Genomic DNA, 26718 nt, shown 5'->3' with positions numbered 1-26718 from the left:
CAGAGTTGTCTTATGATGATGATACTGAGTAGTGGAGGCTGTGGTGAGGAGCATATGCCCCTTGGTGCTGGCTTGGCATCCTTGTCTGCTGTTGCTCACTCTTCCCTCTGTATCTTGTGTAAGTACTTGGATGGTATTGTGCTGGGCTGTGTCCTTGGTGGCTCTGTTTCAGATGCTGAACAGCCTCTATTCCTTGTTAGAACTCTCTGTAGGTATTTGTTGCCCAAAATAACCAGCATCATCTTTTTTCTCTCTAGAAAAGTTGATTGCATATCAACGGGAATTTCACGCTTTGAAGGAACGTCTTCGTATCGCTGAGCATCGGACTCTGCAACGCTCTTCTGAGCTGAATGCTATCTTGGAGCAATTCAGGCGTGCTGTAGCAGAAACGAATGGAAGTAAGAATGCACTGAATAATTTTTCAGGTACATAATGTGATTGAGCTATTTTTTATAACTCTGGACTATGAACATCTTTGTTACTGTAGAGTAAGTAATTAATACCAAGAAAGCTGAGTGAAACCGTTCATCAGTATGAGTAACGAATCTATGAAATGAATTGTATCTGCTGGCTGGTGTTTTTTTTTTGTTTGTTTGTTTTGTTTTTGTTTTTGTTTTTGTTTTTGTTTTGTTTGGTTTTTTTTGTTTGTTTTTTTTTCAATTTCTATTCCTAACAAGCCAGCCACTGTTCATTCTAAGGACTTTTGGGACTGAATACATATGCCATACATAGTTTGGAATATTTTGACAACAACTCACCTCACTTTTTAAATAGAACTTAAGGGGAAAGATGAGCGAGCACTCTAAGAAAAGGATGAGCTTGAAGCAATTAAAATAAGTTTAAAAATCTGCTGGGTTATTTAAAAAAGCATATAGGCTGTCTGAAGTATTGGTTGTGATTTGCAGAATGTACCTTTTAATCAACAAGTGATTAAATAAACTGGTAGAGTCTTGCATATTTTCTAAATCCATTTCTGAATCTGATGCTCAAGACTTTACTAAGAGCTGTGTTTGGCAATGTAAGGGAGCACCTTCATGCTACTCAGATTACTGAAGGTACCTTTTAAAATCCTGTCATAATTGCTTTACTTTCTCTGATTATTTTTTTTTTTAGGTTGAAAGTGAATAGCAAATATAAGTTTTTCTGGGCAGAGGTTTGATTTCTTGATTTTGATGCACAAATGTCACTTGTACTGGCCTAATGAGGAGGAAAAAAACCCTAAGATTTTTTTTTTGCAAATCAAAGCACTGGATAAAGGATTTTAAATCTGTTACCTAGTTGCATTTGTGCTATGGCTTACCAGTTTCTATAGTTTTGTTTGTTTGTTTTTTTAATTTTTAGAATTATAATTATACAGTGGTTATAATAATATCAGACTTTGTTCTGATATTGGCAAGAATTGCTTATACACTGTATGCCTGAACCTTTGTAGTTCCCTGGGTCTCCAGAAACAGTATGGACTTGTCTTGTGAGTCTTGTCTTCCTGTTACATGAGTATCCTTTTTTTGTTAACAACTATAGAGGAAGTCATATACAGTTAATATTGGATTTGTGATTAATTTATTTCTAAAAATGAGTCAGTAGCAGTGTAGAGCATTATTCTTTTCTGATGCAACTGAAGTTACTGATACATGTTTTTAATGTTTTATCTCTGGATCCCAACTGCCTGTGGAGCATCTTAGCATCCAGTGGTTTGTTTTTTGTTGTTGTTGTTGTATTTTTCCCCATGTGGAACCATGATTTTAAGTCAGCTGATGTCTGAATTCCTGAGCTTTTGTTCTCACAATGTAGGATTAGATAGATGCTACTAAGTTTAATGTACTTAAGTACACATATACTTCATACTGTTTGCTGTCTTAGAATTTGGAACAATTTCAGATTACTTTCTATAAATTCTTACTCATTCATACAAAAAGCTGTCACATTTTGAGGAAATTTTTAGTCCAGTTTTTTTGCAGTTGAAGTGAAAAGAAATGATAGCAGAAAACGTGAAACTTATTTTTATTGCAATCTATCAAAAGTAGCATCTCTGCTGAAGATATCTATTTGCAAAGGCATTTTCAAGCTTATAAGACGTCAGGGATTTAGTCTCATACTCTCCCTACAAAACCAACCCCCCCAAAAGCCAGAAGAACAAAACAGCCCACCAAACCGAAAATTAATCAACGTCCAGACCTTCTGGTTTGAAGTTATGCTCAGAATCTGAGAGTAGTGACATTGATGGAATTACTTTAAGCATTCCAGCACAACTCAGATTTTCTTGCGAACCTTGTCTCCAGTTTCTGACAACTTGATATTGTAGGGCTTATAAGCTTGCAAAGGTCCATGTGCTGTCGTAGCGCTTGCTTGGAATGACACTTGTTTTCACACGTGATGTAAAAAAATTAACACACAACACAGCAGGGAAAACTGTACTTGACAGCTTTGTGACGACCACCTGGACATACTGAGAGGCAGCGTACTCTAGAAGGAGCAAGAAATACTGTAAATCAGGCATTTCCAAACCATGGCCTGTGGGACACACGTGGCCCTGGACAGCTAGTGATGTGACCCCACAAGGTCGTACACTTTTAACATTACGATGTGACTTTTAGTGAAATTTTTCATGAGTTGATTGCATGTATCTCGAGCAGAGACTGCACAGGTGATGACTGAATGCTGTGGAGGGGAGGGCACGGTGCAGTGCTAACTCTGCCTCTCATTGCCCACTACACACACTCAATCGAACCAAAACCCATTTATATTACGTGTGCTTGTGCCTCTTGCTGAGTAAAATGCAGGGATCACTGATTGATAGTAATATTTCAACCCGCCTGCAATGTGTGCATGCCTGTGAAGATGTGTTTTTTGTTATTAAGTAGACATACAAGTTTTTTCCTTTAATTAAACTGAGGTTTGCGTTATTGACTGAAGTAATTTAATGAGTTAACACATTCACTACAGAGGAAATACCCAGTGCAGTGCTGACATTTTTTAGTTTTTGGCATCTTGCAAAAGTATAAAGTAACTTGTGATGTGCTTTTTAATTAGTTTTGTGATGTGCTTGATTAGTGTTTGTGCTATTGAGCCAGACCTTGATGCATTAGGTTCACAGAAACAAGGTCAACTATCTCACTAATTTTAGGGTTTTGTTGCTTTTTTTTTTAATTATAATATTAAAAAAGAAAAGGAAGTTTTGTACTATATACATGAACTATATTGTATATCTTATATGTGCCCCAGGACGATGTCTTTTTGCTAAATGCAGCCGAGGCAAGCCACGAGATTAGACAGACATGTTTTAAAATGTCTAATGTGCTAAAGTAAATTCATGCTAGCATTTATTTTACTCCAAAAATACTCAAAATCTTAATTATATATTTAATACTCTTCTTATCTATCTGTATAAAATCTATTCAATACGTTTTGAAAATATAGTTTTTAAAGAATTATTCATTTGTAGTAGCATTACTGCATTGTGTTGATTTTGGTAACTGCAAGTAAAAACTAGGTAAATTTTTTTCCATTTTGATCCAATGGGGAGAAAACCCCACAAAAACAAGCTAAATAAATGGAGCATTCTTCTGTTATTATACACTGTAAATGTTATGTGATCAATTAAGTATTGAATGTATCTGTTACAAAGTTAGGGAGGAAAATAATCTTGACCATTGTTTATTTTAAAAATTAAAACAAGAAAAGAATTTATTTTATGTGAGATACAGTGCCTCAGTAAAATGCATCGTTGTTCTGTTTTTCTTTTTTTTAGTTAGGATCAAGTTGGGAATTTTATGATTTACCACTGCGTAAAGTTTTTTAATGCTCTTTTTTCCTTGTTACTGATTTTGTGTGTTTGCAGATGAGACGCTGAAACTACTAAAAGAACTAACAAGTAAAAAATCACTTCAAGTGCCAAATATTTATTACCATTTGCCTCATTTGTTGAAAAATGAAGGAAGCCTTCAACCTTCTGTGCAGATTGGCCTTGGAAGGACAGGAGGTATGCTGATAAAATGTTTATTTTATGTTTTGTGTCTGGAGGACTTTGTAGTTCTTGTAGTACAATTTACTGCATTACTTAGTAGATCAAGGACAGCTCATTTAACTTGTGTCGTATTGATATCTCTTAGAATTCATGCTGAATCCATGATGAAAGGAGTTTGGCTTCAGCTTTGGTCTTTTCTGCGTAATATCAGTCATGCCTTTTCCCATGTTAAGGTACACTTTAAAAAGCATTTAGTTTGGATGAGTTTTTGTTACTAAGTAAAAGAGAAGGAAACAAGAATATTACAGTTTCTGATCTGCTGCTGGGCATATCTTCTCATCTTTTCCATATGTGTGGCAACCAAAAGATGGATATAATTATTTTAGTGTTGGTTATAACTCAGTGTTGGACACACTATGATAATTGCATCCATAAAATGTGGACTGGTTGGAGGGAAAAAAGCAATATTGTGTTGCAGTACTGTTGATCCCCTTTTCTTTTTAATCCTCACAAATTCTAAATACTGGTCATTGGGATACCTCCACTCAATCCCACTCTAGGAGCTCTAGAAAGTAAGTAGGGTAAAGCCCAACCAAGCTGATGAATCTCACAGTATTGTTTGTCTCCAAGCGTGAGTGTCCCACTGGTGGATCCTTACTTCTCTGTGTGTCATCTGATTTGAAGGGCTCATGTTTTATCCCACAGACCATCTTTTATCTAAACCTTACTATCCTTGCTTTTGAAAGAAATATTAGTTACTCCTGGCCTGTATTTTTTTTTCATTACTGCAATGAATTTCATCGCTGCTTCTTTTAACATTAAGGCATGCTTGCGTGTCAGATGTCTGAGCTCAAGCCACAGTTATTTTTCTGACTGTAAACACCATTTGTTTCAATGTTGTTATCTGGGAAGGCAAATGTTCTTGTTCTTTATTATTCTAAGAGAAACCTGTGTTATATCCTGTTGGGAATATATGACAGAAGTCTGAAATTACAAAACAGAAATTGGAGTCAGGTTTATTTAATTAAAAAGAGGGAGAAAATTGAGTTAAATTAATTTTCCTGTCTTCCCCTCTCCTGATCAATGCCAAAATCAGCAGAGCCGTTTTATAAGACTTCTGAGGAGTTAAATACTTGAGTTGTAAAAAAAAAAAAAAGAAAAAAGAAAAAAAAAAGGCTATTCCAACAGGAAAATCAAGTTAGAGAGGTTAGTTGTTCTTTAACTCTTAGTGCAGCCTTACCTGATTAATACAGCGATTGTTGATTACTACCTGTGTGGTAGCCTGACATATCTAGAATTGTGTGGGGTTGTTTTTTTTTCCTTGCAGTGTTTTTTCTGAGCATTTGTGATGATTGTTAATCACATTCCTGTTGATCAGTGGTATATGTTAAAGACTGTTTTTAATTATGATTTCTCAGTCTTTTAACTCCTTGCATTTCTTAAGTTATGCTTTATTAAAAAATTAACTTTTTGATTTTGTTCTTGTGTATGAAATTACTGAAAGTACATTTCTGTTTTGTTTGATTTCAGTTTCCATTGTAATGGGAATACCTACAGTGAAAAGAAAAGTCAAGTCTTACCTTACAGAAACTCTCCACTCCCTTATTGATAAGTTGTCCCCTGAAGAAAAACTGGATTGTGTTATGGTCGTCTTTATAGGAGAGGTAACACTAGAAATATTTTTATACAGCTTCTAACCTGTCTTTAAACACGTGCTACTCCTTTCAGGAAGTGAAGCTCTCCTTTTTCTTTGGAACATAAACAGATGACTGTGCCTCTATCTCCTTTTTATGGAAGGAAAGATCTTGTGTTTCTGAGATGAAAGATCACAAAGAGCCCAGCCTTTTTCTGTTTATGGAGGGATAGTGGTCATGGATTCATTGGACTGCTTATTTTGCATGTCTTCTTTTGTTTATACGTAGTAACTGAGATGTGCTCATAATCTTATTCCTTTGATATCAACATAATGACTGAGTCTGTGGTACAGAAGGGAGTTTACTTTCCTTTCTCTTCATGCTCACGTTTAGTCCTTCCTTAGATTGATGCTACAGCTGGAGAAGTTACATGCAGACGATTGCTAATTGTATTTTCTGGCCATTCTGGACATTGTCTGGACCTTTTTGATGAACTAGTTCAAACAATATTCAGTTGGATAGTCTGCTCAGTTTGGCTCTGATTTAGCTGAAATCTTAAGGAAAATGATAGACAGCTTTCAGGAATAATTTTGCTGGATACTGAGAACTGCATATAATTATTTTGATGTATATATTTTCTTTCAAGAGTCTCATTTGGAACTTGGGAATGTTTGATCTTCATCCATCTAACTGTATATTGCTCTGCTGAATCAGTGTTTTGAGTCCCACAGATGAAAACTTGAGTCTACTAGATATAACTGTGAAAATCATTTTAATCCTGTGAGCCAGTGCCTATGCTGCTTTTCTCCAAGGAAATATTGTTAAAAAATCTGTTGATTAAGAGTATCAGGAGATCAGAATTCATTCTGAATTACTGAAACGCTGAGTTTTCCCATCAGATTAGTGAAGGAATAGTTTTATTGCCTTTTAGCGTGGCTTCTTTTTAAGGTTTAAAATTTTCTTTTTGTTTACTTAAGGAGATCTGAGCTGTGTAGACCATATGATATCACTGGATTCTTGGCCTTCTACAAATCTTAGAATAGGAGCAAAGAGAATCCACACCCCTGTCCACAACTACACAAGTTTCTCGTGTTACCTTAGACAAGTTGTGCTGGTATGCCTGGATTATCCATAGTTAAATAACTTTATTCCTTTGAGTTTTTTTTTAATTTTTTTTCTCTTGGGAATTAATTCTTTTGGGAATTAAATAATATTTAAGTGGCCTGAAGAAACTCAGCATTTTAAAATGGGAGCTGTTGCTTTTCAGCACAAGGAGAATTGTGTTTTACACAAACAGTTGAGTGGGAGCCACTGTATGTTAGGGATTTTGCTGCTTGAGGGGAGCAGGATTTGCTTAACCTCCTGTCTGCCATGGGCACACAGCAAGCCATGAATGTCTGGGAAAATTTGAGAAGCCTAGGTTTGAATTCTTATCCCACCATAACCTCCTTAGATTTTCTTTTCTTCATTCAGTTTTCTCACCTATTTTACTATTCCCATCCCTGTTTTATATTTCTTAATGTTCAATGTCTTCCAGTCTGTTCTGTAGTTGCTACAGGAAACTCGATGAATAATACGATACAGTAGGTACTTCATCTTTAACTGTAATGTGCTGTTTTTTTTCTGGATTTTGCTGTATTTCTCAGCTTCTTTCTGCAAGATGGAATATATAGGTTTAATAAGCGTTTTCTCTGGCTATCTGAAGCCTGTTCCCCTTGACTTCTATTTGTACTTAAACAAAATTAAGTGCTTTTGCTTTCAACGTAGCTTTGACTGTGGGGTTTCCTAGGCTAAAATGTTAGACCATTGCCAGCACTAACACGTGTGCGTTAAGGAAGGCTACTTGAAGTACATTTGAACTTCTGCCAGCGGTGCAAGATGGTGGCACAAGCTTCTGAAGGACGGTATGGCCTCTGTTAAACGTTTGTGCAGTTTGAGGACTGTGAGAAATGGTCATGATGTGATATAATCTTATTCAAAAGTTTAGAACTACTATCTGCTTTCTCCGTAGCTTGTGCCAACAACAAGGAAAAGTTAGACTTTACAAAAATACTTCTACAAAAGAACTGTTATGAAGAGTAGTATTTTGAAAGGCTTGTACAATCTCTTGCTGATTCAATTTGAGAAGTTGAATTGAAGGTGTTAATAAGCATTGCTGAGAGACATAGCTATAAGCTGTAATCTCTTTGGTGCTAAGCACCCTAAGAAACTTCTTTTAATGCTTCATTTCTTTCTTTCAACAGTTCTATCTCACTTCTTTCTTATAAATTTGACTTTTTTTCGTGGAAAACAAATTGAAAGTTACAGCTAATGACCTTCTGCAAACAGCATGAGCAGTGTAAACAGATGAGCTAGTAAATATAGGCTCATTATGGTTGCTAAATAAAGACATCTGCATATTAATTTACTGTATGGATATTTCTCAGTAATGTGATTATACACAGTAAATTTCCATACTTGAAAGTTCAAGGAATTCTAAAATATCTCGGTTGACGTGATATCTAATCACCAATTTAAATAATTACTAGAATTGCTTGTCAGAAAGCTGTGCAAGTGTCCCAGTAACTGACATACGTCTATGTTCTCCAGTTTGTTAAAATAATTTTATTGCAGAATAATTGCAGGGATTCATTAGAATGACTGATAAGCAGGAACAATTCCTTGTACATCTTCACTTAAAATCTTTTTCTTCGTCTTAACTGTGCAGCATGTTGAGATGATTTGAAAGAAACGATTCGTATCTCATTAACTTGCTTTGTATGAAAACTTGTTTTTTGACTAAGCTGTAGGCTCTGGGTTTAAAGTATCTATGAGCATCAAATTAAAGTGACTGCCTAGCATTTTTATTTCGTAAGGATTGCAAATAACAAGAGAAAGTTGGTTTTGAAATATCCGCATCAGAGTGGAACAACAGTAGCATACATGTCTGAATATGAGAGAGATTAAAATACTTCTGTGCTATCCAAACAAGATTTAAAATAAATAAATAAATAATTGTTGGAAGGTCCCATTTAATGAAAATGTCTTAGACTCACTCTAAATATATCACAAATGATTGCCAGTCTGCTTGATTAATCAGTGACTGTGCTCAGCACAATCTTTTTTACAAGCAGTAATCAATGTATATTGGAAAGACAAGAAGCCCTTAATTTCACCAAGAATGTAAAAAAAAAAAACCAAAAAACCAAAAACCGCAAATCATTTCAGAAATCAGAAGAGGTAGCCATGCAGAAGTAGTTTGCTAATGTCGTGTGCTACTGATTAGGTCTGATTGGGCAGTGATTGTCACAGAATCACAGAATTGTAGGGCCATTGTCCAGCCACTTACTGTTGGAGCACCAGTCTGTACGCTTCCCTTTCTTACATATCAGTTATTCTAGTCTTGCTCTGTTCTTTCTTATGTAAACAACTCACTTAGGGTAGAAACATTTGAACTTTAAACATCTTCTGTTGTTACCCTGTCAGCTGTTTATGTGAACAGTGGCTTCTAAATTAAAAGTTGTTAATCTTCAGTGGTGTTTTCTCTATCTTCCTCCTGTGGAGAATCTTGCAAATTTTTTTTATTTTTTTATTTTTTTGCAAGGTTTGTCTAGTGGCTGGGTTAGGCCAATGCAAGCACCCACCAAAGTACTGTCCTGTTGTCATGGTTTTGGCTGGCACAGACCCCTGTTTCCTTTGCAGGGGTTTGTGTGGTGCTCTGTTTTGGATCTGTGATGAAAATAGTGGTGATGGAAGCACACTGATGTTTCAGTTGTCATTGAGCAGTGGCGTGCAGAGGCAAAAATTTCTTCTGTGCTGCCCTGCCAGCAAGGAGAGCAAGGAACTGGGAGCCAGCCACAGCCAGGACAGCTGATCCAGACAGTCTGAAGGGATATCCCGTACCATATGGGGACATACTCAGCACTAAAAGCTGGGAGAATGAACCTGCAGGAGGAGACACATCCAGAGCTAGAGTGCTTGTCTTCCCACAGAATTATAATGTGTAATGAGCCTGGTTTTCCTGAAAGTAGCTAAACATCTGCCTGCTGATAAATAGTAGTGAATTAATTCATTTTCACAGCTTTTGCTTTACCTAGTAAACCATCTTTATCTCAACCTTTCTTTTTTCACTTTTTTCACTATTACCTTTCTGTTTCTTTCCCAAATCCCATTGTGGGAAGGGTAGGTGAGCAGTTGTGTGGTGCTGGGCTGCGTGCCAGGGTTAAACCACACCGCTTGTGCACTGGTATGAGAAAAGCCTTAGCGAATTAAGCACTGAATGCACACACTGGGCCAAACACTGCAAAAACTGATTTGGAAGTAGTGACATCAGAATGCAAAATGGAAAACTTCTCCAGAAAAATAGGCAGGCCTTATTTTTGCCTTTTCTAGCTGTGGGCTGGAATCAGAGATGTCTTTGATATATCTCTTGATAGGTTTAAAAAAAAAAAGTGTATTTTGTCTCTTGCTCTCAGCCCAGACACATTTATATTGTCCTGGCTACAGAGACGTTTCATTCTTTCTGTTAATCATCGAAAACGTGAAAGCTGTGCTGAAGAATTGTGTTCCAAGTTCTCAGATGATTTAATCACACATCTTGAGTTGGATGTTGGCATAAGCACACACTTTACACGCATATACATATGTATGAATGTGTATATATTAAATAAAAGTGAAGGCTGTTGCGCTAAATTTATATGATGTTCACCAGGTAATATTAAATATAGTCTTTGTTTTGGACATTTAATTCAAAACTCTGCTCAGGATGAACACAGTTGCTACTTATAAAGCTAGCTCTTATATCTAGAGGGGTAGCTCAGGCTACCAATTAGAATTTGAGGTATTTATTTAAGCTGCTATTGTAATCTCAGCTTCTTTGGCACCTAGAAAATGTGGACTGCTGATACTGGGCACCATCACCATCAGGGATTTACATTCCTCTTTTCATAATAATGGCTAGCAAAACTTTATATGGCATTAAACCAGTGATACGATCTTAGCTCTCAAAAAAGATTCTTGACAGGAGTTTGAAACCTGCCATGGACCTGAGATAAATGTAGTGTCTCAGCAGAATGGTGAATTTCAAGACCGCTCTTTTCTCAAGCTCTAGACGTGAAATGCTTCTCTTTGTAAGATACTTTTTAGATGCACTAGAGTCACAGTAACAATCTGATCTTTCTCATTGGGGAAATCACTGTTAATAGAGCAGAGTTGTCTCTAAACTTTCCAGTAGTATCTAAAATGTTTGTGAGATGAAAGGTAACTGTAATAAGTTTATTTCAGAGGCATTGTAGTAGGTGATTTCAATGAGTTTTGGATGGCGTTCTCAAGTTTTACTACGGTGGTCTGCTTTGACTTAGAGGCAGTGAGGAGAGAATCAATCTGTCCTCTACGTAAGGAACACTGCACTGAAGCGTGCTTTTGGCTGTACACAACTGCTACCTATCTTGGTCTGGAAAAACAGACCATCTAGACTTTTTCCACGATTTACAGGCTCACCCGAGCGCACAAAGAATTTTCCCCAGGTTTTCAGGCCAAGTACTCTGCTTTCTTTCAGACTCTACAAACTAGGCTTCGTCTGTAATATATACAAAGCTAGTTGAAGGCTATGTGGTGCTAACATTATTTCTGTCTAAATGTGCTGTTTTGATTAGTCCCTTGATTTTTTTTCTTTTAAGTTGTGTGTGTGTGTGTCTGTTTGTTGTTTTTTTTCTGACTGACCTTCTTAGGAGCTAAACTTGTTCTCTGTGGTGCTGCAATTGACAGCACAACCTGTAGGGACACGTGCCTTCGTGGTTGAGGAGCTGACATGCAGGGTGCAAGGGTAGGGACAAACGACAGTGGACTGATACAAGAATTAACTTGTATTTCTGACACTGCTGCCAAGGCTTTGCGTTGTGAAATCTTGTCCTCAACTGCATTGAGTTTAATGCTGAAGCAGCTGGAGGGAAAAAGATGTTTCTTACCTGTGTTAGGATGAGGGCTCTGAGTAAGGGAAGGCTAAAGTCATTAGCTTGTGTAGGACCTAGAGGCTCCTTTTTGTTTATGTAACATTAGCAGCCTATTTTATGACATCACATTTTTTCCCCTTTTGATCTATACCTTGTTTTCATGTTTCCTGTGTTTAACTTGAAATTGCTGCTTAAGATCTGAAAGCAGACACTGCATTCTTGAAAATTATCTTTTTCACGTGTATTGCTTGAACTTTAACAGATAATAATACCTTTTTCCACAGGCTTTGTTTTTGTATTTACACTGTTGCAACCATTAGAAACCTCTGCTTTACTTCTAATCCTGAGGGCCTTTTCACCACATGAATCTCTAAAAATTTGTCTAAGTGCCATTTTAGCAAGTGATTTTTTTTCCTATGTGAATTTTAAGGCTTTGAGTATGGGTAATTGTATTCATGTGTGCTTTCAACATTTCAAGTCAAACATAGGTTTACTTTGCCTTTTCTGGAGGCTGTTAAATTTTGCATTGCTCGTAATTATTTAAAATACACTTAAATTATTCCGCCCATGTTCTACAAGCATGATGAAAGTTCAAATGAAATTGTTGTAATGAATAAACAATGAGATTAGCACTTTTTGCAGATTAGCACGGTTGTTTCCCAGAGAATATGTTTTCTTTTTCAAGGGAAAAAGTGCTCTTGGATAAGTTCAGGCTGACTTCTGCTAGATGTCATGTAAAAACTAAAATCTGGGCAATCTGATGGGTGAGAGAAACCATATTATTTAGAGTATGCAGTACAGCTGATATATGAAATCTTCCCAGTGTTCCCTGAAGTTTCTCTTCTTGAATTTGTAGGATTGGTAGCTTAACTTCATTTCCCAGTGACTTATAAATAAATCTTTGAAATTTTGTTGTCATCTTTGCTTCTCTTTGCACTTCCCTTCCTAAAACCGACTCTTATTGGCTACCAAAATAGAAATTAAATCCAAGCAGATGTTTGGTCTGATGAGGCAAGATCTGATACTCACAGAATCACTGAGATTGAAAGGACCTCTGCTCAAAGCAGAGTAATCTACTATGAATCTGTGCATTTTACATAGTATTCCAGTGTGCATCTTGAAAATTACAGCTTGGGGGGGAAAAAAAAAGTTAAGCTTGGTAAGTCATCCATCCAGAAGAAGAGAATCATAGAATTGGAAAGAACTGCAGAATGATTTGAGTTGGAAGAGACCTTAAAATTGTGTAGTTCTAACCCCCCTGCCATGGCACCTTCCTCTAGATCAGGCTTCTCAGTTGCTGGTGCGTGGTATCCTACCATTCCCTCGTGTTCTACTTTTTGTTAAGATTTATTTTTTCATCCCTTGGAGAATTTAATATTAAAATGAACTGTTAACTAGCCAAGTGTTGACATTGGTTGTCAACAGAAGAAAATAAAGTAGGGGACAGGGATGCTGTGCTTTACAATGCAGTATAGATGTTTGAACTTCAAGGCTATTTTTGTTTCTTCTAGCTGTACTGTGTCTTGTTTAGTGTATGGGCTTGGTGCAGGGTATTTCTGCACTTGCTCTGCTTCTGTATCAACTGAACTCCAGTCCCGTTTATACTTACTGTCTTTGTTTGTTCAGGTCTTATGTGTGAGGATTGGAACTGATTCTAATGTTGCGGTGATACCGATGCAATCTGGATGCCTCTATATGAAATTAAGAGGCAAAATCTAAAATCAAGACAGTATTTCAAGTGAGTGCATAGCTAGACTATGAACCTTGCTGCTAATGAATATGATGAAATACAAGTGAGTAAATTGGTTCTGAAAGGAGCCGAGAAGATCCAGAAGGAGCTATTGAATCTAATGGACACCCTTAGGACTAGGTATTATAAATTGATGAGTACTTAGAACTGGGAGGTAGAAAAGTTTGTTCTTGCACTTACTACTTGTATTACTTATTTTTTCTAAATAGCTGCTGCTGGTTAAGGTAGCACATGAGCTTTTGATCCAGATGGAGCTTTGTCCTAAACTGCTATGGTTTTCTTTACATTTTGAGAAGCACTTCACCTTCTGTATTCTTGAAGGTATGAAGTAGGTAGGATTTAACAGCATGAAAGTGTTACTTCTTAAAACTAAAGATCTTTCTAACAAGTTGGCTAGCTTTTAGTCAGTTGGATGGAGTCCTGGTCTGGTGGATGCTAACCCTGCCCTCAGTGGGGTGCTTGGAACTGGATGATCTTAAAGGTACCTTCCAACCTAAGCCATCTGATGATAAACAGGCATTCTAACCTCTTGTTTTGTCTGCTAGCTAATATATTCTACTGATTTGCTATGTGCGTGCATACTTGTCAAATCAATAAAAAAGATTGAACTTTTGTTCATTGCTGTTCACTGTGTTTTTGTGTCTGTCATCAAAATAGTTGATATATGGACTTGAACCTTAGATGTTGCCATGTTCAGACACTGATGAAATGCCATAGATTTCATAAGCCAAAATCTTCCTTTCCTGCTGAAAGTTTAGAGAGGCTCAAGGAGATACTGGTGTGGTAGATGGAAAAAGGAGTTTACTAAGAAGTATACACACACACACACACACACACACACACACACACACAATCATATCTATCTCAGGAAGTAACTTGAATTGAAAGCAGATAGTGTGGCTGATCACTGGAAGGGGGAGTACTGTGTTTTCTTGTCCTGTTTGTACTCTTTTCTATGTATTTATTCAAGGCTGTTGCTGCTGGAAGGAAGATGCTGACCTGAATGAATCTTTGGTCTGGATCTAGTACAAAAGAAAAAAGGAGAGTGTGTCGCTCCATGTATTCCTGCTTCCACTGGGATCAATAATTTCATGTGACTAGAAAGAAAGGACAGGAGAGTTTTCAACTGCTTATATTGAAACAACAGATCCTGTTTATGCCTTTCATTAGACCCCAGAAGTCTACCTAACAAGACAAATTTGTTTTTGAGGCTTCATCATTCACTGGCAATATTAACTCTTAGGCTATGGCCTTTTGCTGTTTGACATTTAATTTTTAAGAAGAACAGTTCTTTAAATGTTAATTTCTGCTTCCTTTTCTGAAGTTCCAAACTGCTAAGAATTATTTAATTTTCAACTTGAACAGTTTTACTAATGAATGGTAATGCCTTCTGATTTAGTAGGCATAAGCATTCATTGCTGTCATCTTACAGATTGTGCAGCTGTGATTGGGATCACCAGTGGCATTTCCTTTCAGTAGATGAAAATGGCACTGATATCATGAGCCAGAATTTACGTTCTTCATAGCTGTTCCAAAGGCAAGCTGGTATTTATCAGATGATCTTCTTTGGGAGTCTGAAGAACAGTTACACTTTCTTACATAGATGTTTTCCTTTTCATTAATCTGGATTTATCTTGTCTTCGTTAAGGTACTCTGAAAAAACAAGGGTATTGTTCCTTATATAGTACTTATTCATACTTATTTGCAGCATTCTCATGTCCTGCAGGCTGAGAAAGAGGACTTCAGGTCTTATTCTAACGAGACAGTAAAAGCCTTCTTTCTCAAAAATGGGGAATAGAACTTGGTCGATAATAGGTTTTTCCATCACTCTTGATTTACTGGCCAAATTTATTGATAAAGTCGAAATACCCTTACGTTCAAGCAATTATCTATTTCAGATTTCCTTCCATTACTGCACTGCAGAGTCTTCTGCATAGCTAACTCTTCCTTTGGGCATTGTGACAGCTTAGTCAAATTCATTGCATGTTCTCGTATTTATTGATGAGGTTGTGTGAAATAACTTACAAGTGCCACCTTCCTGGGACATGACTTCAGCTGAAGGACATTGGCAAAGATCCCACTGAGTGTTCGGCTGGGTAATGAGAGGAGCTCATTGCCTCTGGAAGTTCATGTGTGGAAAGATGGCGTGCAGCTTGCTTATTCTGAGAAGAAGGGTTTGGTGTTGAAGTTGTGGTTCTGAGTCTCAAGTGATGTTGATAGATAAAAATGCAATTATGCAATTACTTGTATTGAAATAATCACAGGATATAGCATATATTTAATGCATTTCTTGGAATCTTAGAATGGCTTGTGTTGGAAGGGACCTCAAGGATCATCAAGCTCTAACTCCCCTGCCGCATGCAGGGCTGCCAAGCTCCACATTCAATACTAGACCAGGCTGCCCAGGGCCCCATCCAACCTGGCCTTGAACACCTCCAGGAACAGAGCATCCACAGCCTCTCTGGGAGCCTGTGCCAGCACCTCACCATGTAATGCTTTGCTCATGAAAAATGTTATCAACTCTTTCCATCTCAATCTTTTTTCATTCTACAAGTGGTATTTCCTTTTGCACTATTCTGATGTGTTGGTGAAGTGTTGATTCAGAAGGTGAGTTACTTACTGAAAGAGCAGTAGTGTTTGCCTTATCTTATGTTTAATGTAGCTAGACCAGCCCATCTGGACTTTGTTTGTAGCACAGATTACAGTATGTGGTTGGAAGTCTACAGGCTACTTCTCTTAAATGTGAAGCTATTTTGATTGCTGCTCTGACTGGGAAATTACCAACCTTGTGCGTGAGGGAAACACAGAAAAATAGGTGGAAGTAAGGGAAAAACTCTTATTCCTTATTTACTTTCTTTGCTGGTCATGGTCCATCCTCTGCATTAGGACAAAACAGGACAAAAACTGTTTGTTTTGAGAAGAGTTGAACTGATGTGCAGGTTTTTGGCTAAGCACATGCTTCCAGTTAGGATATAACTTGGCGTTTATTTAAATATCTGGAATACTGTACAGAAATGAACTGTGGTTTTGGTGTCTATTAAAAAAAGAGCTTTTCCTGCACAGTTACATTATGGACTGTTTAACAAATATTTGACTTGTTAATATGAGACTAAATAATCAGAATTTGAAATCTAAATTGTTTCTTTTTCCTCTGTTGAATAAACAAATACTTCAATATTTTTAATATTTAAAAGGAAAGAAAAACACATGAAGTGTTTCAGTAAAATATAATGATGATTCAGTTATCTCTGTAATGATTTGCAGCTATTAAAAAACACAGTAAAAAAAATTAAGTGATATCTTAGACTACATTCCTGTGATAAACAATGCATGAATGATCCATGTGTTCTTGTTAAGTCCTTAACAATATATAAGAATCCATCCAGCCCTCAGTCTGCTTGAGTGGAACTTGTTGCAAGATGAGTTTTAGTTTGCAGAAATCTTGGCTGCTTGTTAGAACTTCTATCCTGTAAAAGACTAGGACTGGTGCTTACAAAGGAAGTATTTATGAAGGAAAGCATGACAAATGGTTTCAACTCTTCTATATAGTACTTGCAACTGGCTTTTTGGGAGGGGGAAACAAAAAAGAGATGATGTTGTTGTCCTTTTTCAAAAACTGTGCATCACTGGCAGGCAGTATGTTGGATTTAAAAAAAAAAAACAAAATACAAATGAAATAACAACTGAAAAATCACATTCCAATTTTGGAAGATCAAAGATCTATATTTCTATAGAAATACTTGGGAGAGATTTATTTTCTGTGTGTATAATCCTTTAATGATAATCTGCATTACAAATTGATCAGAAAGTATGAAGTATTCCTTTGTTTCCAGCATTTGAAAGGCAGCTCATAATCCTCATAAGCTACCAGAATCTTCGTTGATTTGTAGATAGCAAATTTCCTTCTTAAAATTGATAAAAGTTTAGGAGATGTATTTGTGAAATAGATGTGTTTAATGCCCTGTACCCCAGAAGGCTTCCCTTGGTAATGTTTTGTATGGTTTATTATTGTATAACAATACCACAAAATTCTTCCTATGCAAACACTCGTGTGATCATTTTGTCATTAAGAGCATGAACTGAAAAAAACCCAAGCATTACGTTATGTTAGAACTATCTGTTAAAAGCAGAGGTAAGGCATGTCATTCCATTTTATGTACTTAAAAAGAAAAAATCTTCTCCTGTTAAATGTAGGACACAGGAACTCATCACTCATGAAATTGTAATACTCAAATGTCTTGCACAGTGAAATTTATTGTCAAGTACAGCTACCTCAAATGGTTGTGTTAATAAAGTGTAGCAGCTAAGCTGTTAAGTATTTTATTTATTGTTTTTTCTTGTTGGTTTTTTTTTCCAGACCGATCTTGATTATGTTAACAATGTTGTTGCAAGCCTGGAAAAAGAGTAAGTTGCAGTTTTAATGAGAAACTTCTTTGCTTATTGGTGACTTTGCTTGTTGTTTTTCCTAAGAAACATTGTGATGAATACTGAGAAGTGTTATGGTAGTATGAGGTCGTACATTTTTGGTTAGGGAGGGGATTTCTACGTTTGAATGAAAAGATGTATTAAACAGTAAATTAAGGGGTGATTATTCAGTCAGTTAAATCTAAAACAAATGGAATTTAAATTGATTTTGTGGACTATAAGTGATGTTAATTGGCTTAACGTTAATGGGAGTTTGTTACTTCTGTGTTATTGCCTTGTATTCCATATGTTCAAAGAGAACTGTAGAAGAAAATCGCTAGGTTCTAGTGAGGGAATAAAAAATCAAGTGTTTAGAAGCTAATTAGCATTCGGATTATTAATCAAGTGGCTACGCTATTCTAAGGAAGGTGTTAGGCAAAACAATATATACTGTCTTACTTTACATCCCTTGTTTGAATGAGTCGTTGTTACAACCAGAACTCAAAATAGCTTGTATGACTCTATGATGTTTTTACTGACAGATTTTCTACAGAGATCAATTCTGGGTTGGTGGAAGTAATAGCCCCTCCTGCAACTTACTATCCTGATTTGACAAACTTGAAAGAAACGTTTGGAGACTCAAAAGAGAGAGTGAGGTGAGTTTATTCCTTCAGATCTTTTTTCATCTCCTCCCACATCCACACTTCCCTTGTTTATATATCGTCATGTGGGAAGTGGATTCTTTAAATGTTTTCTGACTGTAATTCTCAAAAGTGTGGGGATGCTAAAAGAGCACTGAGTCCTTCTCGGTGCCCTTGTATCTGCATGCTGTTCTGTGCGTGATCTGAGTTTAATGCTAAGCTTCAGTGAATATTTTCAGTGTTAAATTCTGGGAGGAAAATGGAGATACTATTTTTGCTCTTGTTGTTTACTGTTTTTCTTCTTATGTTGTAGGAATATGTACAACATATGCTGCTACTGAATTACTATTTAAAATGGACATGTGTTTTAGTGAAATGTAAGGTAGCTTTCACAGAACCAGAGGCAACTTGAACCAGTTTTTTTCTGTATTAAAGCATAACAAGAAGGCTTTATTGCTTTTTTTTTTCTTCAGACAGATTTCCTGAGGGAACGATGCCAAAAGCAGTTTTCCTAATATTTCACCAGTATGTGTCATTCTTCATAGTGAGATCTACTTTGCATTGCCAATGTGTACTGAAATAACTTTCTCCATAATACTTAAGTTTGTAATTGATTTTCAGATGGAGAACAAAACAAAACTTGGATTACTGTTTTCTTATGATGTACGCACAGAAAAAGGGAGTTTATTACATCCAGGTAAGTTTCTGTTCTTTGTTTTAAATGAATCTCCAAAAATCAGGCCAGTGCTCACAGCAGAAGGACCTACAGAGCAGAGTTAATGTGATTCCATTGTTAGGGGCCAAATAAGTATGTGGGTTATTTTATCTGAGGAAGTATTTTGTGGATGGCACTCTTTGAAGTAGAAAGCAACTTACTGCATATGATTGATTTTTATCTTAAGACGCTTAGCATAAAAAGAGAAGGAATGCAGGCAGCTTAACTGCTGTTTTTTCTTTTTTCCCCCAAATGACTTGCAGTTGAGGCAAAAGACACCAGCAAAGTCTTGAGTAGAAGTTGAACTAAAATCTGTTTTTCTTCCTCTTGAAAGCATGTGCAGTGTCACTTTGATCTCTAGAGTCTGTTGTATATAGCTGCATTTTTTTCAGAGGTTTTCAGAAACACAGATAATGAATTAATCTTAAGTTTAATTTAGCTCAGAATTGTTCCTTTTTGTCTCCCTGCTTCGAAGTAGATAGAAGTCTTGCCTACAAGTGTTGCAGATCTAGTGAGTAGCTGTGCTTAGGATTTTCATTTGGATTTTGGGACTGTATCCTTTGGGTATAACACTCCACTCATGCAGTTTTTCCAAAGTGAGCTTTGCTGACTGCTCTTTAAGAGCTGTTGGAGACTCAGTACTCCTGGAAGCTGTGCAGGGAGTGATGTACTGGCAGCCTGCTTGAAGCTAGGCAAGTTACACAAATGTTACTGCCAGCATAAAGAGGTGAAAGTGAATGCTCTAGGAGTTAGAACAGGAGCAGCAGTATCCTTTATGCAGCAGCCTGCACTTAATGTGAAATAAAGGGATTGCAGCACAGCATCTTGAAAGTTGTGCTGTCTGGGCGAAGCTGGACTATGCACCTGTTCTTCTGTTTGACAGCTAAAGTCAGGAAATGGGGAAGCGAATCCTGCCTCTGTAGATGGCATCTCTTAGCTTCTTGAGAAAGACTTTCAGTGCAAGGGAGTGAGTAAATAACCACACCATCATGGAAATAATACAAAAATTCTATTTGTTCTCCATATGATGTCCTGATGATGTCACTTGATCTAAAATTATTTCATGAATGGTTCTTTTCTGAAGATAGAGGCTAGAAAAGTGGTGTGAACTTATTGCTACCTACTTAACATCCGCATTATGTTGAAATGTATTGATGGCATTTTATTACAGACGGATTCTGGATTAGTTCTCCACCGTTATACTATGAACCCTAAAATATTTATTCTTGTCTGTACAGCTGAGGCTCTATAGCAATCCTTGCATTAAAAATATATGGGTATGTGTTAGCAATGTGTTACAAATCACTGCTTCCTAGCAGTATTTTCTTCTATTGGTTTTCTGTTTTTTTTTTATGAATGTTGATACCATTGCTCCCTTTTTCTAGCTTGAAGATGACATTGTTGTCAAGCAGAATTACTTCAGCACAATAAAGAACTTTGCGCTTCAGCTCGCTTCTGAAGATTGGATGATTCTGGAATTTTCTCAGCTGGGTTTCATTGGTAAGAAATTGTTCATTTTAGAAGTTTGAAAGAACACATTCATCCTTAGATGGTGTGATGAATAGTGATCTGACTTCAAAGTTATCTTTGTACTGGAAATAGACCAAGAATTAGAAATTCTTTGGCTTCTTAAAGAATTCTGTGGTTTAACTCATGTTTGCGTTTGTTAGTTTATCTACTTTTCCATGACAGTCAAATTCAAACTGTTGGAAGTAAGAGCATTTCTATAACCAGAAATTATTTTATTTATAAGAACACTTGAACTGCAATGTAATTAGACTGTGAAGTTCAAAGGGAAAAAGCCCACGAATGAACTCTGCCTGAAACAGGCAAAATGGTGTTGATGGAAAAATTTCCAAAAATCGTCAGACATCATTTTGTCTTGGTTGCAAAGCCTGTTCTATCTTTGCCTTTCTAATCCATCCAGGAGAAGTTATGGCAATGTCCTCCTTCATAGGATTATTTAGAGGCTGTCTGTCACTGGCAGTAAACAACAGTGAGAGAAGTTAATGCAGCATCTTGGATTCCTGGCGGAGGCTGCTGAAATCATTGTATAGTCATTTTTTCTGTCTTATGCTAATATGTTCTTATTGAGAAATACTGGACTTACCAGGAAAGAAAAAAAAACAAAAAACACCGAGAAAAGAGAAGTTTTAAAGGAATTTTGCACATTGAAAGGGTATTTCATTATTTGAGTGATGTATCATGATGAAACTAAAAGCACAAAGCTGGAGATATGCAAGGAAAAATTAAAAACTAAGTCAGGCTGTGGAGTTTCCTGTATTATGCTGTTTACAGCTCAGCATCAGGTACGTTGCTGAGGCAATAGTTTCCTGATTTTCAGGGATTCAGAGGCTGACAGAGTGAATGGAAACTAGCAGTCATTTCCTAAGATACTGTTAGGTTACAAAATTGCTTTGTGCATTTGCTTGCCGGTCTAACCTACAGTGGAGGGCTGGAGAGGAAATGGACAGAGGGAAGTCTTCCCATCTCCTATCTGCTACCCACATAACCAATCTGCTTGTTTGCCTTGGGCAAACCAAGGAGGGAAAAACAGGAGATGGAGCTGCTTATTGTGGAGAAATAAGCATTCAAATAGTTTACTGGAGTTTTTGCCAAAAGTAAGCTTGTCCCTTTTGTTGGGAGAAGGAGCAAATTGCAACTGTCAGCTCTGTGGTTCTGCTGCTGAAGAGTTTGCTTGGATAATAGCTTCTGATTAAACTTTGTTTCTACTTTCAAGCAGGTAAACTCTAATTATGGATTTAGATGGGGTTAGAATTTTAGATCCAGGCCTAAATATACTTTGAATGTAAAGTCTGTGAAGTTCCTAGGCTATAGAGACAATTTACCTTGCTTAAACAGTGCAATGTGGATGGAGTAGTAGAGAGCAACACTGGCAAGTTGCATTTTTGTAATACTGTGATGTCAAAATGCTATAAGCCCAACAGTTTAGGACCTGCTGCCAATCCCATAAAAATATATTTCAGAATACTTATGTATTCTCATCTTCTTCCTCATCCCTAAATTCTTAGTGTTTGCTATAGGGGAAGCAGAGTCTAAGCTAAGAGGAATAGGTAGATACTACCTAATGCAGAGATTGGGTTAAGTCACGTGCAAAGTTGGAAAAAAAAATAAAAAAAAAAAAAAAAGAAGAAAAAAGAAAAGATATGAAGTTGTGTTATTTTTCTTGTGTCTGTATACTGTCTATTTGCAACGTGGGCTCTGAAGATGGCTATAATTAGTTGTTTCTGCTGCCAGGTATCCCTGTTCTGGTCCTTCTACCATATTTGTTTTCATCCTGTTGATTAAATGATTAAAATTTTGAATGCATTTAGCTATGACATATCTTAATGTAGTTTTTTTTTGTTGTTTTTTTTTACCAACAAAATAACATTTTTTCTTCCCAGTTTAGCTACTTATCCCACTTCTAAGTTTTGAGAAAAAAGTTGGTATTCATGAAAGTGACTAATACTTCTGGCTTTAAAACTCTCTGATCTACAGTAGCCATATACTGTATGTGAATATGCAAACAAAAAACAAAAATTCCTTCATCTGTGCTACCTCTTTATGAATCTTGATAATTTCATAAAGCAGACAGCTAAAGAGAAGGACAAAAGTAGTTTGTTGTAATCTGGGATGATTTTTGTGTAGATACCTAAAAATAGAATACAGAACTGCTAGTGATTTAGCAATTAGTGATTTAGTGTAGCTGATTCATTGCACTCTACTACAAGCCTTGATCAGCTTACAAATTCTTCTAGGAAAAACTGTGTTTTTGTCATAGTGTTTCTGAACTGAAAATCTAATTTACGCAAGTAGTACATGAAGAATTGGGAAATGCAGCTGTTTAGGCTGACAGCAGGATTATAAAATTCTGTCACCTCCACCACTGAGGAGAAGTTGCTTTCTTTGATTTATTTTTATTTTTTTGATACTGAAAGCATAGCCCTAAGTGCTGTCAAGTATCTAATAAATAATGGGTGAGATGTATGCTCTTTCCCTAGACGCTCTGTGAAAGGAGGTGTCTCTTCTGCTATTTCAAATTCAGCTCTGCACTGCAGTCCTTAGCATAACATGGCAAAGTCCTGCCAGACTTTTATGAGAAATACCAATTTGTCTTCCAATTGCTTGTAAGCTGAAGTGCTTTCCGGAGGATTTACAATACCTTGTCCTGTAGCTATAGTGTCAGATGTCACAAACTCTAATAGAGCAGTCTGAAACCAGCCTCTAGGTTGTCTTTTGCAGTCCTTCTGATTCTTCCAATATTTGGTTAGCTCTCCAGCTTGATGATTTTTGGCTGCATATTGGGGACAGCAAACGGGCAATCTGCAGGCTAGATTTGGATGCCACCTTCATGGCTCACAGCATTTTTATCATCTGTAGCTGTGTGGGCTTGAGCAAATGCTTCTGCTTGTTCCTGGGCTATGTCTGTGTCCCAGGGAAGCCAGGCTGCTACTGTCACCCTCATGAAGGAAAAGCTAGACAAGGGCTTGGCTCGTTTGGATTTAGAGGGGCTGAAATGTTGGATGTGTGGAACAGGGATTGTCTTGGACTGCTTACCATGCCAAAAAGAAGCTGTGTGCAGTTGGAGTTCTAGAGCTTTCAAGACCTCTGGAGGGAAAGCCTGTGGTAAAGCAAGTCTGGTTTTGAGCTGGTATAGGAAGGGTGTTCTGAGGCCAGAAGTGTTTTGCAGGTGACAGAAATGGCGGATAGAGGAGGTGTTGTGTAGTACTGAGAGGCAAAGAGCTGGGGGAGGGCTGTGCCATGCTGAGTGTGGAAGGTGATGACAGCACTTCAGAAAACAGTATGTGTGTATCTGCCCTTCGTGGGAGGCAGTATTACTCCAGGTAGGTGTCTCAGGCTTGAGGAGCAGGATTCTGCTTGTTAGTTTTGACTCCAGTGCTCATTGTGAACTCGGGGAGAAGGCTTTTCCTGTGCTGTTCCACAGTGCTCAGGAGTATAATAGTGAGTGGCCAGTGGGGTTTGAAGACACTTGTACCTGGATTCTTCGCTGAATCAGGGGTCAGGACTGCATAGTTGAACAGTAGCATGCAAATGCAGGCCTAGAAGAAGGTATTTTTGGGCACAGGTTTGCCACGTAGAAGTAAATAATCTGCTTGTTCATATCCTGGTTCTATTTTAGATGAAATTAGGATAACTTAAATTAGATTAAAAGAGTATATGCCTACTCTTCAGTCTTTTTCTCTGGTTATTTAATTGTTGGGGTTTCAAGTGGCACAGTCTGTGAGTGTCTTTTCACCACGGATGACAACTGAAGATTACAATCATTGTCTTCTTTAGAAGATGAGCTGATCAAAGTGATATATGTATGGTGTGGTGCTATTGCTGTGTCCTTGAGTAGAAGAAGAAAAGGATTCCAGAGCAAATTGAGTAATATACTTATAACCCTGGAAGAGGATAAGCTGTCTCTTCAGTCAGCCCCCACAGCAATTGGAACAATAACGTGGGGATGTTTTCTAGGTTGCATGTGTATCTTTACAACACACATCATGGAAAGGTCATCTTTCTGTGGAAGCAGGTGTGACTGACAGACTATTTCAACCAGTGTCATCCAGAAATGGTGATTTCAGTCCCGTAAATATGAAAAATATGAAAATATGAAAAATCATGAGCCCTTACATTTTTAAGCTGATCTTTGATTAGGGTTTCTTGTATTTTTCTCTTTTCCTGCTCTGTTATCAAAAGCAGTAGGCAGAGATGAATCACCAGGAAAATTAGGAGCCTATTTAGTTGGAAGTGTGACAAGCTGAAAGAGCTGTTATTCCACATGAACGTTTTATACAATATTGTACAAATAATTTGATTGTTTCCTATCTGTTTTTTAAATGCTTCTATAAATAATGTTAAACAATATGATAACGATGAAGTATGTAAATAGCAACGATATACTAATAAAGACCTAAAGATTTTTTTTTTAACAAGAAAGTTCTGATTTAGAGGTAATTGTCCTTTGTTTAGTGGGAGCCTCACTTAAGTAACACAGTACTTTCAAGTGGGGATGTCTGTTTGAGGTCCTTGTTGTAGAAAGCACTAACAAATAATGTCAATGTTTTGTCCTTATGAAAATAAAAATTCAAAGTTTGTGTAAGGGACAGTTTTCTGATTTGGCCGTGTTGGGTCTGTTACTATGTCTTAGCACGCTTAATTCTCCACCCAGCTCTGTGAATAGTCTCCTTTATGACCATAGCGTCATTCCAACAGATGAAACAACTGGGACTTCTTATGTCAGATGCCACTTCCGTATTGTACTACATCATGATGTAATCACATTCAGACTCCTCCAAACTGATTTCAAATTCCAAAAGGAGTGTTATGTCATTGGCTATTCTCTTTGCCAGTTTCACACAAGTCATGCAGGAATGGAATGAGAGTTCCTATGTTTGACGTGTTTTCTGGAAATAATGGAGCCCTTTAGGTGACCTCCTGTGTGTCTAACCACTTTTAGAGAGAATGACGAATTTTGCAGGTCAGGATCTAAACATTGTTAGAGCAACTCTCCAGATGTATGAGTCTGATAATCAAACGGTGCTAGAGCACACATAAAAAAGGCCACCACTACTTAGAAGTTCTCACTTAAAACATCCTGGTGACTTAATATGTAAGCTAATAACCTGGAATTCTGTATCTGTGCTGAAATAGCGTAAAACATGCCCAGCTCAGTCCCATTTCAGCAGAGAAATTCTTCATCCCTATTAAAAAGATTTGAACTCCCAGCTCCTTGTTTTTATTTATTGGTTGATTTATTTTACTACCTTGTCATAATCCTCCATGAATTACCTAGGTGAGCCTCAAAGAAAAAGTAACTGAATCTGAGTGATACACATACATATTCACAGTAGAAATATCATCACTTCAGGCAAAATTTTTGTAGTCTTAAGTATAGCACTGGCTCAGGATGATACTTCAGCCATATCCTGTCTTCCATTTATGTAAAAGTGAACATCCACCTTAAGGAACGAGATAATGCAGAGTGCTTGCAGTTCTTCATTTCCACTCAGCCACATGGTCAAGTGGACTGCTCCACTGCTGATGGTTTAAGTTGCATGCAAAAAGTTGTTCCTCGTTTGCTTGTCTTCAAGAATAGCCTCTGCAGCTCCTTAATCGCCTTTCTGGAGAATTTTTGTTCTTGTAGGTGAGAACCAAATTCCATTTTCTAATGTGTAGAGAGTGGTTTTGCTACCTCAGAGGTGCCTATTCTTAGAATTTACTCCAGCTGTTCCTTCAAAATGTAGAAAGAAAAAATACTGGGACCCCTACTACTTGTGGACTTGATTGAAAGAACTTATGAAGGCCTTGTGCATTACAAATGAAGAGAAAATTTCACATCCTTAAGTGTGTTATTGTGCTTCCAAGTGTGGGTACGCTAAGAACTTGCATTGGAGAAGACCCTCTATTGCACTTTAATCTATTCATGCGCACGTGCCCCAAGAGCCCATGCATATATGTCAGCACTTCCCACATCTAAGCACCATCTACAGAACTGAATCATGTCAGCTGGCATACCCCCACATGGTTCATTATCGTGTAATGTTGTCTTTTCTTGTGTCTTCCATACTTCATCTACAAACCTAATGATGCTTTCTGAATGTGTCCTCACTTCTAGATCTGGCTTTGGAAGCTTGAAGTTGTCACTCAGTCTCAGGTGGTAGAATTGCTTGT

At 37.2% G+C, this 26718-nt stretch overlaps 1 protein-coding gene across 2 annotated transcripts in view; it reads left to right on the top strand.

The window, feature by feature from the left end:
- Positions 1-26718, top strand: part of MGAT4A (alpha-1,3-mannosyl-glycoprotein 4-beta-N-acetylglucosaminyltransferase A) — a 74194-nt gene that overhangs the window by 25618 nt on the left and 21858 nt on the right. The window contains exons 2-8 of one of the 2 annotated variants that reach the window (XM_010727684.3): positions 258-398; positions 3839-3979; positions 5495-5628; positions 17636-17682; positions 18225-18338; positions 18945-19020; positions 20424-20538. In XM_010727684.3, the coding sequence (XP_010725986.1) occupies positions 258-398; positions 3839-3979; positions 5495-5628; positions 17636-17682; positions 18225-18338; positions 18945-19020; positions 20424-20538 (768 nt within the window). Of the gene's footprint in view, positions 1-257; positions 426-3838; positions 3980-5494; positions 5629-17635; positions 17683-18224; positions 18339-18944; positions 19021-20423; positions 20539-26718 lie in introns of both variants that reach the window. The other variant, XM_003203141.4, reaches the window with a different exon arrangement.

The sequence above is a fragment of the Meleagris gallopavo genome, chromosome 1 (assembly GCF_000146605.3).
Source record: "Meleagris gallopavo isolate NT-WF06-2002-E0010 breed Aviagen turkey brand Nicholas breeding stock chromosome 1, Turkey_5.1, whole genome shotgun sequence".
Lineage (NCBI taxonomy): Eukaryota > Metazoa > Chordata > Aves > Galliformes > Phasianidae > Meleagris > Meleagris gallopavo.
Note: the sequence above shows the minus strand (reverse complement) of the source record. Positions and strands in the feature narration are given on the sequence as shown.